The 13,124-nt window shown below is 43.2% G+C and overlaps 1 protein-coding gene across 3 annotated transcripts in view; it reads left to right on the forward strand.

Annotated features, from left to right (window-relative positions):
- The window catches only part of CFAP74 (cilia and flagella associated protein 74), an 80,790-nt gene extending 73,309 nt beyond the window's left edge, over positions 1–7,481 (forward strand). For 2 of the 3 annotated variants that reach the window (XM_060276180.1, XM_035120977.2), the window contains exons 33-39: positions 66–221; positions 2,009–2,135; positions 3,258–3,412; positions 4,307–4,442; positions 4,862–4,989; positions 5,758–5,892; positions 6,635–7,481. In XM_060276180.1, the coding sequence (XP_060132163.1) occupies positions 66–221; positions 2,009–2,135; positions 3,258–3,412; positions 4,307–4,442; positions 4,862–4,989; positions 5,758–5,892; positions 6,635–6,733 (936 nt within the window). In that variant the 3' untranslated portion in view covers positions 6,734–7,481. Of the gene's footprint in view, positions 1–65; positions 222–2,008; positions 2,136–3,257; positions 3,413–4,306; positions 4,443–4,861; positions 4,990–5,757; positions 5,893–6,634 lie in introns of those variants that run through there. The other variant, XM_060276181.1, reaches the window with a different exon arrangement.
- Positions 7,482–13,124: the final 5,643 nt, after the last annotated feature.

Consider the following 13,124-nt stretch of genomic DNA (forward strand, 5'->3'; position numbering starts at 1 on the left):
CTTAGGAGGCTCATGCCACCTGAAACAATCCTATCCTTACTGACCAATAATGTTTTATCTCACAGTACTTTGAGATGCTGGAGATCCGTAGTGGGAGATTCACTCTAACCCTTACCCTGACAGGCCAGGGTGTCATCCCTACAATTTCTTGCTCAGTGGAAGGAGACGTATTCAACATGGGATATGTTCTTGCTAAGGAAACAGCCACTGCCACTTTCAAGGTAAATGACAACCGCACTGTGAATAGCGATGTTGAAGGATTCCATCAGAAATGGAATGAGATGGTCCGTCTGAGGTCAGGAACAGAAATTACACACGTGAATAAAAGCAGTACAGTTGTACCTTGGATCCCAAATGTCGCAAACCCGGAAGTGAGTGTTCTGCTTTGCGAACATTCGTTGGAACCCGAACATCTGACGTGGCTTCTGCGGTTTCCGATTGGCTGCAGGAACTTCTTGCAGCCAATTGGAAGCTGCGCCTTGGTTTCTGAATATTTTGGAGGTTAAATGGACTTCTGAAATGGATTCTGTTCGACTTCCGAGGTACCACTGTATTCACTATTATTGTTTTTTTTTTTAGTCCACAAACATTATGTTGTATTTTGCATTGTTTTTGATGCTTCCCTTCTAATGAAATGCATGGAAATTGATTATATAATCAAATTATTATTTATTTATTTATTTATATCCCGCCCATCTGGCTGGGTTTCCCCAGCCACTGTGGGTGGCTTCCAACAGAAAAATAAAATACAATAATCTACTAAACATTAAACACCTCCCTAACACTAGTTTCAGCCATAGTGGATTAGTGAGAAAAATGACATAGGTTTTAGCAGAAGCCAAACTGTAGTAGAATGGAAACGGCACCAGTTGCAATGAGCACGAGGCAAGATGAAAAATGCTGTCTCCCCACATCTCTGAATGTGAACAAAGAGCATTAATTTTGACATTGGGCCAGCCTAAGATGTGTTGTTGCCTGAAATGAAGAACGAGATTGATCTCCCCCGTCTCCCATCTCAATTCCACATGCAGAAGCTGACCAGATTAGCCATTGAATCTTATTTCTGTGCTGGTGACGGGACACCATCCTTCAGAGAGCCACAGGCTAGTTTAAGGAGTACAGGGCATGCCATGTGAAACACACAGCCCTGTTCTTCAACAATGCTTCTTGGCTGCTTGAGGTGGCCATCTTACTTTGCCTAATGGTAGGGCCAGCTCTGGAATGGAGCTTCCTCAACCTCAGCCCTCCATATGTTTTGAGACTACAATTCCCATCATCCCTGACCACTGGTCCTGCTAGCTAGGGAACATGGGAGTTGTAGGCCAAAAACATCTGGAGGGCCGAGGTTGAGGAAGCCTGAAATAGACACCTGCCTTTTCAATACTGTAAAAGCCAGGAGAAAGTATGCTCCAAATCCAAAGTGATGACCAGAACGAGTGTATTTATATGATCGTTTTTTTACAGGGACCAAGCAAACAATGTCTTGAATTAGTGGGTAAGACACTGGGCTATGAATCAAGAAACCCCCAGTTTGAATCCCATCTCTGCTTCACAACTCAATAGCTGGCCTTAGGCGAACCACAGCCTCTGTCCCCTCATCTGCAGCATGTGGGATAATAATACTTACTTACCTCACAGGAAGGGTGGGGAACTAGTGGACCTCCAGATGTTGCTGGACCACAGCTCCCATCATCCTTGGCCCAAGCTGCCTGGGGCTGATGGGAGCTGGAGTCTAGCAACACTCAGAAAGTCACAGGTTCTCCATCACGTCTGTACAGAGTAAGTATTACAACTAGATCACACACGCAAAGCATTTAGAGTACTTGAAGGTGGTATATAAACATTAAGGCTGCCGCAGCTGTTTGCTATTATTATTAATCGAGATTTCTTGTTCATATAAATGTGCCCATGCATCAATATAGCAGAAAGACAACCACAGAAAAAGGTTGAAGTCAGTTTGCAGGAATACAGCTTTTGACTCTGCCGTTGGTTAATTGGTCTCTTGCAGATAGAGAACACTTCGAATCTGACCCTGAAATACAATATTCTTCTTGACTCGCTCTCACCAAGCAGAGAGAGAGAACAGCCAAAGATTCCCCCTTTCCTTGCATCTCCAGGGCAAGCAGATGTCGTTGGTAAATAATTGCTCTTAATGCTTTTGAATATTAATTAATGGAAGTGGTGGAGATAATTGTGGACTTACTGAAAGCAACCCTGTGTTGATCAGGGTCTGTATATATTCTATGAAAGTAATTCTAAGAGTAGGCGCAGTTGCTGTTTTTAATTCCAGCCACACGGTGTAAGTAGAGATTTTGGAGAATTCTTTCGGAACCAGGAGTGCCACAATCCGCACATTTGTCCGAGGTCAGGAACAGAAATCACACAATCACAGGCCATCCTTTTTTAGTCCATGAACGTAACATAAATAATTACATTATTTTCTGCATCATTTTTGGCATTCCTCTTCCACTGAAATTAATTTAAGAAATAACTGTTTTCATTTTGGTCAGAGCAGATAGTGAGATGTACAGCTTAAGTTTTAGCAAAAGCCAAACTGTAGCAGTTTGCAGCAGTTCCTGCCCTCAAATTTACAATCTGGAAGGTGCAGCATGAAAGGAAAAAGGGCTGGCTCTGCTTCTCTTCTCTGCAGCAGACAAATGGAATAGCTGCTGCTGGATGGCAGATGAAGGAGAGGGAAAAGCCTATGGAGTCGGAGTTAACAAAATGTAGGCTACAGTGTTTAAATGGCCCTGATCAACTAAGCAGCAGATTTTTAGATGGTTACTTTTAATACAACTATTTGCAAGCACCATCTTCAGAGGCATTCCTACCTGCATAGGAAAGAATGAGGATCTCTCTTCTAAGATGAAGAATGCTGTGACTGTTGTGATTTAAAGTAATCTTTTCTCACATGTATAGTTATGCAGCTTTACTTAATAAAAAATAAACTAAAAACAGATAGGGCTTCCTTAGCCAGGTGACAAGCCTTGTGTTCAATATTTGCTTTGAATTGTTCTAATCTGCGGTACTTTAGTTCACTAAGCTGTGTGTATGTGTGTTGTGTGTTTCTCTGTTATACCTTTTTACAAGCTTGACAGCAGGTTCCAGCTTAATACGTTTAATCATCCAGATTTTTCCAACTTTGTTGCTGGGTTTTTTAGCTCTCCTGTAGAACAGAGTGCTGAAAATATTGGCAAAGGAGATGTGGCTCTCCAGCTGCTTTTCTCCTACCAATTTGTGTTTCCATCCTTTCCCAGGCACGCAAAATTACAATGGCTTGAGTGTGTTCAGCGTCTCTCCCGTGGAAGGCACCATCACTTTCAAGAAGACTCAGGAGTTCACCATCACCTTCAGCCCTGATCATGAGAGCCTGTATTATTCCGATTGCATCCACATTTTAATCTTTGGCAAGGTGAGATTGGCTCAGGTAGGGCTCTGAACATCAGTTGCTGGAAACTGCAGGAGGGGAGAGTGCTGTTCTGCTCAGGTCCTGCTAGTGTCCTGTAATGCCCAGCATCTCCAGGTAGGGCTAGGAGTGTCTGCAGTCTGAAACCCTGGAGAGCTGCTGCCAGCCAGTATCAGCATCACTGAGCTAGATGGACCCAATATGGTCTAGCTGTATAAGGCGGCTTCCTTTGTTCCTGTACCTTAAAGAAAGGGCTGATTGGTGTGGCATCTGTTTTGCATGTAGAGGATTCCAGGTTCAACCCCCAGAATTTCCAGGTAGCAAGTGCCAGGGAAGACTCCTCCTTGAAAGCCTGGAGACTCACCTCCAATTGGTGTTGGATGGGCTAGATGTACAAATTGTCTGATGTTGTGTAAAACAGCTTCCTATGTTCCTAAGGCCTTGTAAATTTGGTTCTTGGTACACTATGTGTGGCACAATCCAAACAGAAGTGACTGGCCTCAAGGACTGAGTTGTGAAAGTGTCTTCCCTACTTTAAGATGAACCAGTGAATGAAGGAACATTGGCGATGAATGAGGAGTGCCATCTAGTGTTTACTAGGCCAAAGGGCAAAGCACTCTCAAATACCCTGGAAAAGCAACAGGAGCAGCCCTTCCCTTTGCAAAGCCAGTAAAAAACCCCAGCAAAGCCCAAACTTCATATGGATTTCTGCAAAGTTTCTGAACTTTGGTGGAGAGCTTTGAATGGTTGCCCAAAAGCAACCACTTAATTTCCAGACCACTTAATTGTTTAAAGGAAAAAACCCTCAAAGCTGTTTGCAAAGAGTGTTGCTGCCGAAACTACTGAGGGCAGTTGCAGTAAAGTGGAATAAACATTAGGCTGCAATAATCTTCTTTTTAGGAAACCATCCGTGTGATCCAGCTGAAAGGGGCAGCACGGAACCACATAATGTTTGTGGAAGGAGGTGACCCACTGGATGTGCCCATTGAGTCTCTGGCCGTAACTACGTCTATGGCTGAAGAAGCAACCAAAGCAGGTAGCCCACCTTAAACCCGTCCCTATTGATGGGTGAATCTCTGTTTCATTTTTAGAAACATGTTTAGATTAACTTATCGCACCATGTAGAATGCTGATGTATGTTTTAATCTGTTTTTGTTTATTGCTGATTTTTATGTTTTTATAGAGTTGTTTTTACTGATAATTTCATTGTCTTTTTTTGGTAAACCGCTTTGAGATTTTTTTTTTATTAAACCAAGCAGTGTATAAATTTTATGAAACAAACAAACAAACAAACTGAAATTGGCAAATTTGTCTATCCCTACCAGTGACAGTAGTTATGGTCCCTGTACAATCCCAGTTAATATTGTTTGGGAGTGTGTGTGTGTGTGTGTGTGTGATTTTACCAACTTCTTCTTGCCCCACCAACAATTACAACTGGATTTGTTTCTCCTGCAGAAAGCGGCAAGTCTACAAACTCAATTCTTCTGAACCTGGAATGTTTCCAATCAGAGACTTTTGTTATCCCAGCCACACGGGAGCTGAAAGTTGGCGCGATACGAAGCACTCAGTTTGCATCAAAGAAGGTGCAGAAGCCGTAGGGACCAGGCATATGCCAGTGGCTCCCAACACCCTCATCCTTAGAGGACACAGCACAGTGGTTTTCTGGGAAACATTGGCCATATACCAAGGAGTGTGTTAACACTGTTTGGAAGGGATGAGACCCAAGTTGTAGGGAAAAGCCAATCATCTCCCTCGGTCATTTTCTACCCTTTCAAGTCTCTCTGCAATTTTTGGCCTTCCTTCTCATGAACCATTTTGCTAGCATATGTGAAAGAGGCACATTGAGAAAGGGAGCGACAATAACCTGGGATGTGTCACCTGGAGGAAACTCCCACCACAGTTTCCGTGCAGGAGAATTGTGAAGAAGAAAAAGGGAAATAGAGGTATAGGTCAGGTCTGATGTCAGATGCAGTGGCAGAGACCCCATCGTTCTCTTCCAGACCCTGGCAAACCAGCATGTAGAGTCCAGCTCTGCACATCTTTGTGTCTAGGGATGTCAGAGAATTCATGCACAAACAGAAATGGGAGCAGAAATTGCTGGTGTTCTTTTTCTTTTTTTTACACCAGCACAAATCAGTGCTATGGATTAACCTTATTATGGGATACTCGGAAAAACTGAGATGGTCTCTTGCCTCCCTTTTTTTAAAAAAAGAATCCCAGTTTGAATCGGTTCTACAAATGGGGAGCAGATCTTAGGGCATGTTCACTTCTTCACCGCGGCATGCTTTGCGCCATGAGGTTTCATCAGTCATAGTGTCTGACAGCATGTTGTGAACCTTTCGTTTCTGCAGAATGTGGAATTCAACTGGGAAAATATGCAACTTCTTCAGCTAAAAGGATTCACTGTCGATCCTGTGAAAGGCAGCGTTGAGCGTGGACAAACCAAACCCATCAATGTTTCTTGGGTGCCCCCTGCTGGATCAAATGTATGTTGCAAGTTTTAAAATGTGCCATTTATTGCTATTGTATTATACTTCCCCAAGCAGTAGAATAGGAAGTTTTTTATAAGGTCAGTTTCCCTGTTAAGCAAAGGAGGCTTAGGTAAAACACCAGCATAGCTGACAGAATATTCCATGTTCAGTATGTGACATCTGCAGTTAAAAGAATCTTGCATAGTCAGGCTTGAAACATCTCTGCCTGACATCCTTCATAGCCACTCCCAGTTAGATGTCTGGCCTAGATGGGCCAATGGTCAGACTCTGTAAAATGCATCTTCATATGTCCATGTGAAGCATGAGAGACATTTTATAGTAGATACTGAACATGACAAGCAGCTTTGTATATAACGTGCAATTTTTATTTTTATTTTTAATGCAAGTAGCATCTGATGTGGGAGCTGATAATTCTCCAGACTGCAGCAGGTGGTATGGGAAGAATTTAACTCCTTCCCTCCTGATCCTATTGTGCCAATATTCCTGCTCTACATGAATCTATTTGGTTGTGGGAAGGGGGGTGAGTGACATTTATGCACCCTTTATAACAGTACTGGAGCACCTGAGGCCCTCCAGACAGTCTGTCGGCCCCAGGCAGCATGGCCAGTGGTCAGGGATGATGGGAGCTGTAGTTCAGAAAACATAAAGAGGTCAATAGGGAGGCAGGGCTAGCATTTCTGTCCACTGGGCTGCCTGCAATTTCTGGCTAGCACTTTCCTCCATCTTGTCTCTGCAGCCCAACCAGCCTGTGACTGGATCAGCCATATTGAATGTGAAGGGAGACATCAAGGAGGTGTACAGTGTCTACTTCATGGGCAGGATCGTGACCAAATGAACTGCCACTGAGCTGAGGCTCCAAACTGCCCTTTCTGAAGAAAGATGGTGAAACATCCCCCTCATGAATATCCCAGAGCATCCAGAACTGAGGCAAAAGATAACAGATTAAAAAAAAAAGATGAGGAAAAGTCTGCGATCTGAAATGGCACAATCCAGTTCCCTTAAAGTTGCTTAAATTGGGGATCCTTCGTATCTTTTCATAAACAGCTCTAACCAAACACCAGCAAGGCTAATTGCAGTTTCAGAGCTATATAGATCTGGAAAACAGGATGGGGAAGGGGGTCAAACTCCTCCTTCCACAAAACCACTGCTCTGATTTTTCTTTTAAGTGATCCCTTATGGTTTTCTAGGAATGGTGATCCCAACTTATCTTCTGAAACAAGAGAGAGTGATGTAGGTGGAGCGTTAAATTTGGCAAATAAGGTGGAGAATGAGACTCCACAGATGGATGGTTAGCAACCAAACCTGCCATATTTCAAGGAACCCACTGATGATTTTAATTTGAGTCAAGGCTGCACTGTTGTTTGGAATAAAGTCCTCTGAATACAAATATGTTTTTAAGTAGCTTTCATTGTGTATTCAGCTGATTTAAACATTATTTTTTTAAAAAGAAAGGAGGTCTGGTATACTTTCTTCCTTATGCTTCAGCAGGGGCCAAAGCGGCAAAAACTTATTATTTCCCCTTGGTGCCAGGACTGTCTCAATTTTGAACTCACACACCCTCCAGTTGTTCAGGAAGCAATGTTGTAGCCTGAAATGATGGAAGTTTGTGGGGGTTTTGAGCCCCAGAGCCACACCCATCCACCCACCAACCATCTTCGTAATCACACTGTGTGTTTCCTCCTTAGAAGTTCGCTTGACTGAAGTTTTTCCAGGCCTTTTGCAAACATATGTCAATCACTGTGAAGGGCAGCTAATAGCTGTTTATCCTCTCAGTCTGATCAGCTGGCAGAACATTCCATCCTGGCCTCTGAGCCAATGAGGTCTGTTCCAGGGTGATAATTGCACACCGCGGGTGGTGCTATAAATGACAATAATTATACTGTAGGAGCTTGCACTGCCCAGTATGTGGCCTCTGCATGCAGATGCATGTTCCACAACCAGTTATTACAATAAATGTGTGCTACGTGGAATATTTGTTAATGTAAAGACTTGCAGACATCGCATGCTGTTGCATCAGTGTCAAGGCTGACCCAATCATACAAATCTCTTTGATTGATTGGTTGTGTGCCTGTGAAGATAGATGCAGCTTTAGATAACCTTTCAGAGCCAGGGGTTGTGAAACCTGTGGCCTTCTAGATGCCATTGGACTCCAACTCCCATCAGCCTCAGCACTGTCAGGGATGACGGGAGTTGTAGTCCAGCAACATCTGGAGGGCGGTAGGTCCCCCACCCCTGTTTTAGATTGCCCTGGTTGTTGTCAGAAATTGAGATAGTATCCAATAAATGTTTAAAGCAGGCATCCTCAAACTGCGGCCCTCCATATGTTTTGGCCTACAACTCCCATAATCCCTAGCTAACAGGACCAGTGTTCGGGGAAGATGGGAATTGTAGTCCAAAACATCTGGAGGGCTGAAGTTTGGGGATGCCTGGTTTAGAGCATAGAGATTTTGGAAGAAATCATGCCTTTGCTAGTTTATACCAAAATTGGATAAACACCCACCCACAGAGCCTCAGGCAGAGGTGGCTGATGGCCATTGGGACTGGTGGAGCAGAGGGCAGCAAGACCAATAGTAGCTGGCACCAGAGTCAACGAAAGGCAGAGCCAATCCCATGAGTGGTTGCAAGTAAGGGGGCAGGTAGGTGAGGCTGACTGCCAGGAGGTTGAGGGTTGGTGGGACTTTGCCCCACTGGACTGCACTTTTTAATGCATCGCTAGGCCCACCCTGAGTTAATTTAAATGAGTCCACTCTCAATCATTGGCTGAGTTACAGATGTGTTCATGATACATGTTTTGAAACACCCTCAACTATTCAGATTACAGCCTTCCCATCCTGGTGCCCTCTAGATATTTTGGATTGCAAACTCCCACCAGCCCTGCGCCATTGGCCATGCTGGTTGGGGCTGATAGTAGACAATCTCTTGGAGGGCACCAGGTTGGGGAACTTGCATTCAGAAGGTGAAATAAACTGCCTCAACGCAAGAGCAGGATGGGGAGAACAGGGGCTCTGTGGTGGAGGTGGGAAGGGATCCTTTGGAGAAGGGGATAGGTAGCATTATCAAAATGTTGCTCAAGTGTCTGGTGGGGTAAGAGTAATATGTGAAAAGCATTTGGAAGAAGGAGTTCCACATCGGTTTCCCATGCATTCATAAGTCTGTTCCATCCAATTTCCACATTTATTATTATATTTATATTCTCTGAAGAGCTTGAAGTGGTGAACGTGGTTCTCCTTTCCCCCGTTTTATCTTCACTACAACCCTGCGAGGTGGGTAAGGTTGAGAGACTAAGTGAGGAGCCCTAATCCTCACTGATCAATAGTTGTTCCCTACCACTGAGCCCTCATCCTTCTTGTCTACTAAAAGCATCCCCAGAAGATGACTCTCCAACCAATGCTTGAAGACCTCCATTGAGGGCAGAGCCCACCACCCCTCTGAGGCATTGGCTCCATTGTCAAATTGCTCTTTAGAAGTACAGTTGACGTGTCTTCATTTTTAATGGAGTGGGAAAACATGGAGCATTTCAGCTGTCAGTAACCAGGTGCTTTTAGCCTTTCTTCTTAAGGAAAGGGCTCCAGACTATTAATAGTTCCAATGACCTTTTCCTGCCCCCCCCCACTCCATCTCATAGTTCCTACACAAGGAGTGCAGTCTTGCACGTTTGCAGATAATAAAAGAATTTAGGGTGGTGTTTTTGTGTTTTTTAAAAGATTAAGTGAGCAGCATGGACTAGGATCCCAAGAACCCTAAGGTTGATCTAGTCTGGTTTCTTAAACTATAGCCCCCAGGCCCCATGGAAAATTTATTTGGGACTTCGGGGCTTTCAAAAGCAAATTGATGAGGGAATCCAAAATCCCCACAGGGCATGTTGCTTTAGAGCCCATGTTAAGTACCTCTTGGGTTCATGGTCCTTGTTTTTTTTTCTGGATTCAATCCCTCAGAAGTAATGGTTCTAGAGGAAAACTATATTGACAAGTGTGGGATCATATAAAGAGTTCCTCCTTTAAGCATAAACCCTTAAATAGCCAACACGGCAGTACTCATGCAGAATATGAAGGTATATTTAATCTTTGGAGGAACACCAGGATTTGTAGAAGTAATACATACATACATACATACATACATACATACATACATACATACATACATACATACAAACGGGTAATTCTCCCCTCTCTCACCCCCACCCCGATGCACCATGATATCCAGATCCACAGTGTTATTGCATTATTGCCATCTGGAGGGGCGATCTTGTGGCAGGAAGTTTCAGCAGGAAGTTAGGGGGTCCACACTGATTGGAAATGAAGCTATAAAATGAAATGAATCTATAGATGCAAACACGATTGTGTTTAAACCGCCCCAATACTGTCATGAGCACAAATAATTATGAATAAAAGTGAAGTCTGGAGGGCCCCTGAATGGGATATCCTGGAAGAAGGCATCACTAAAATACTGAACAGGAAGACGCCACTGGCAACATTTTGCTTCATTCCCCCTTCTCTACCATAATGTGGCGTCCTTCAGACTTGGCCCAAATGTTATTTATTGCATCAGAAGAGCAGCTACCGAAAAGGCCAAAAAGGAACAGGTGCAAGGGAGAAATTAATCTTGGGCAATAAACCCTAGCCAGATAAATTACAATGTGTACGTAATTTTCAGGTGAATGAAAAACCGGTTGCTTGACGTAGGCAGTGTCCAATCAGGTTTAAACCCATTCAAGTAGTCTGAGTGGGGAACAGGAGAGTTTTGTGTTTATATAAGAGCCCTTGGCTCTCCTCTATCTTAAGATCACAATGGAAAAACCCCTGCAGGGCTTGGCCAGCTCAGGATGAGAGGTCATTGTTCCTACAGCCTCTTTGCTGCCTCCAGATCCTGATGATATCTCTTCTTGTTTACTCCAGATACACAGGATGGAGCTGTAACATGATTTGTAACCATAAAGCTAAATAAACAATTGGGGTCAAGCAGAGGTTTCTCATGAAGTCCACCCAGACCTTAATACTTGAATAATTCTGCATTGAAATGATCGATCGATCGATCTATGGGATGAGTGAATCTATCGATTTGGATTTCCCATGTTTTCAATCTTAAATTAGTACACCTTGTCCACATCAGCTGGCTGCAGAAGTCAAAACATTTTCCATAGGGCGTGAGTCAGCTCTGGGTAACAGCTGTGTTTTGTTTTTTTAAAAACGGATCAGACACTACTTATCACCCATTCCGGGATGCTGAGTGGAGCACCATTTTTCACTGGCTGCCAACCAGCTACTGGGCCATGTTCTTGTTAACATCTAAAGCCCTGAACAACTTGGGACCAGCTATCTGAGGGACCACCTGCCCCAATAGAGACTGGTACAATAGTTTGTTATCATCTGGAGAAATGCTACCCATGACACTGCGCCCAACAGAATACCACCATTGCCTCTGAACTCCGGAATGTCCTTCTCTCTGCCATACATGAAGCACTATCCATCACTTCCCCCAGACATCTTGCAAATACTGTATACTGTATCTTTTTGCTCAGTTCTGGGCTCCCACCCCCAGACCTTTAAGATCAGACCCTGTCACTGCTGAATTCCTGCTTTCAGTCTGTTTTTATAATATCGTTTTACTTGTTTTTGTTGTTGTTGCATCTCTGTTTTCTACCTTTTATTGTATTTTCTTTTCAGTGCCCACCACCACCACATCTGGTTCATGTTATGTTACATCAAGCCTTGTTATGAGTTCTGGAGAATTCTAAAGTTCTGCTCACTGTTTTTGACAGTGTGGTTGAGCCAAATAAACGTATCACCCAATTGTGGCTTTTTGCTCCAAACGGTTTCTCTGCCTTCTCCCTAGGGAATGGGCAAGAAATTCAGTTCAGGGCATATTTTTATTTATTTATTAGATACACACAGAAAGACAGAGCGCCTTTTGGTGGTTCTCTGTAGACACCTGGGCTCCTTTGCATTTAAAGGCAAGCCTACCCAATTCACCCTTTTCGGAATAACACAAGAACAGAAGCACATCTATTGCTCAAACTTCACACTGCTTCAAATTTTGCAATACAATTCTCCAGCCATTTTTTTTTTTACAAAAAATGCATACAAGGGGGCAAAACGTGCATTAAAAGGCACATATCAATTTTAAAAACACACAAATTACATTACATTACAGGGAAATTGCTTTGCAAAACTGTAAATCAGGCAAGGTTGGATTAAAAATGTGCATATTAGGATAAAATAGCACCAAAATGCTGGTGAATTTTCATGTTCCTTTTTAAAGTGGGGAGTGAATTACAATCTGATGTGGAATGTGGAGAACTGGGTTTAAGAGTGGAGAAATGAGAAACCAGAAGAATTTGAATTTGGCAGATTCATCAACACAACTTCTCCCACTAGTTGAAGGGGGTCATCTTTCGAAACTTCGATGGGTATTGCCTTCCAAGGCTGGAAAGAGAGTCTCAGCTATCAAGGAACAGTGACATCTTTAATTCCCATGATGGTTGAAGCAAAACTGTAACAATAGACTTCCTTCACACTCCTAAAGATTTCCAAAACTCACAGCAGTTTGTAAATGCAATCAGTGAATTAACCAACAAAATACTTCTCTTTTTGCCAATCTATCCACAAACAAATATTGGAATTTGGGAATGAAGGTGGAATTAAATGCCCAATAAGTGTATAATTCAGTCTGTAAGCTGGTTCTCAGCCTCTGGCTGCACAGAACAGCATTCACACCTAAATGTACGATGTTGGAGGTCAAGGATCAGCTTAGTTTGCAAAAGGAGAGTATTTCTCAAACATTAGACCTGTTCCTCTCTCTGCCCTGCCACACAGGAGAAGAGGGGGGAAATATTCTATTCAAAGGAGTTGCTGATAGGGATCTTTTTTTCCGTTTACTCAGTAGGGCAGAGATCTCCCGCCTCGTGGAAATTTGTGAAAGAAGAGAAAAATGGCACAGAAGAGAGTCAAAATATTTGAAACGTTTAGGAAAAGGCCAGTCTGTCACCCTTCCCTTCCTTAAAGAACTGTAGCAAATAACAAGCAAATAACAAAGTAACATTACAGGCATTTCCCCATCTCTTCACAACAACACTCCTTCCCCAATCCAGTACAATTCCTTCAGAGACATTCCCAAGTACATCCACATATCTTCGTTGCCGCATATCTTGAGGATATCCATCCAGAATAAATCAAAGTGCTTCTTGAAAAGACAGCTGCAGCCCAATATAGGAAAAGAGATGCCGTGTT

This window comes from Zootoca vivipara, chromosome 6, assembly GCF_963506605.1.
Source record: "Zootoca vivipara chromosome 6, rZooViv1.1, whole genome shotgun sequence".
Taxonomy (NCBI): domain Eukaryota; kingdom Metazoa; phylum Chordata; class Lepidosauria; order Squamata; family Lacertidae; genus Zootoca; species Zootoca vivipara.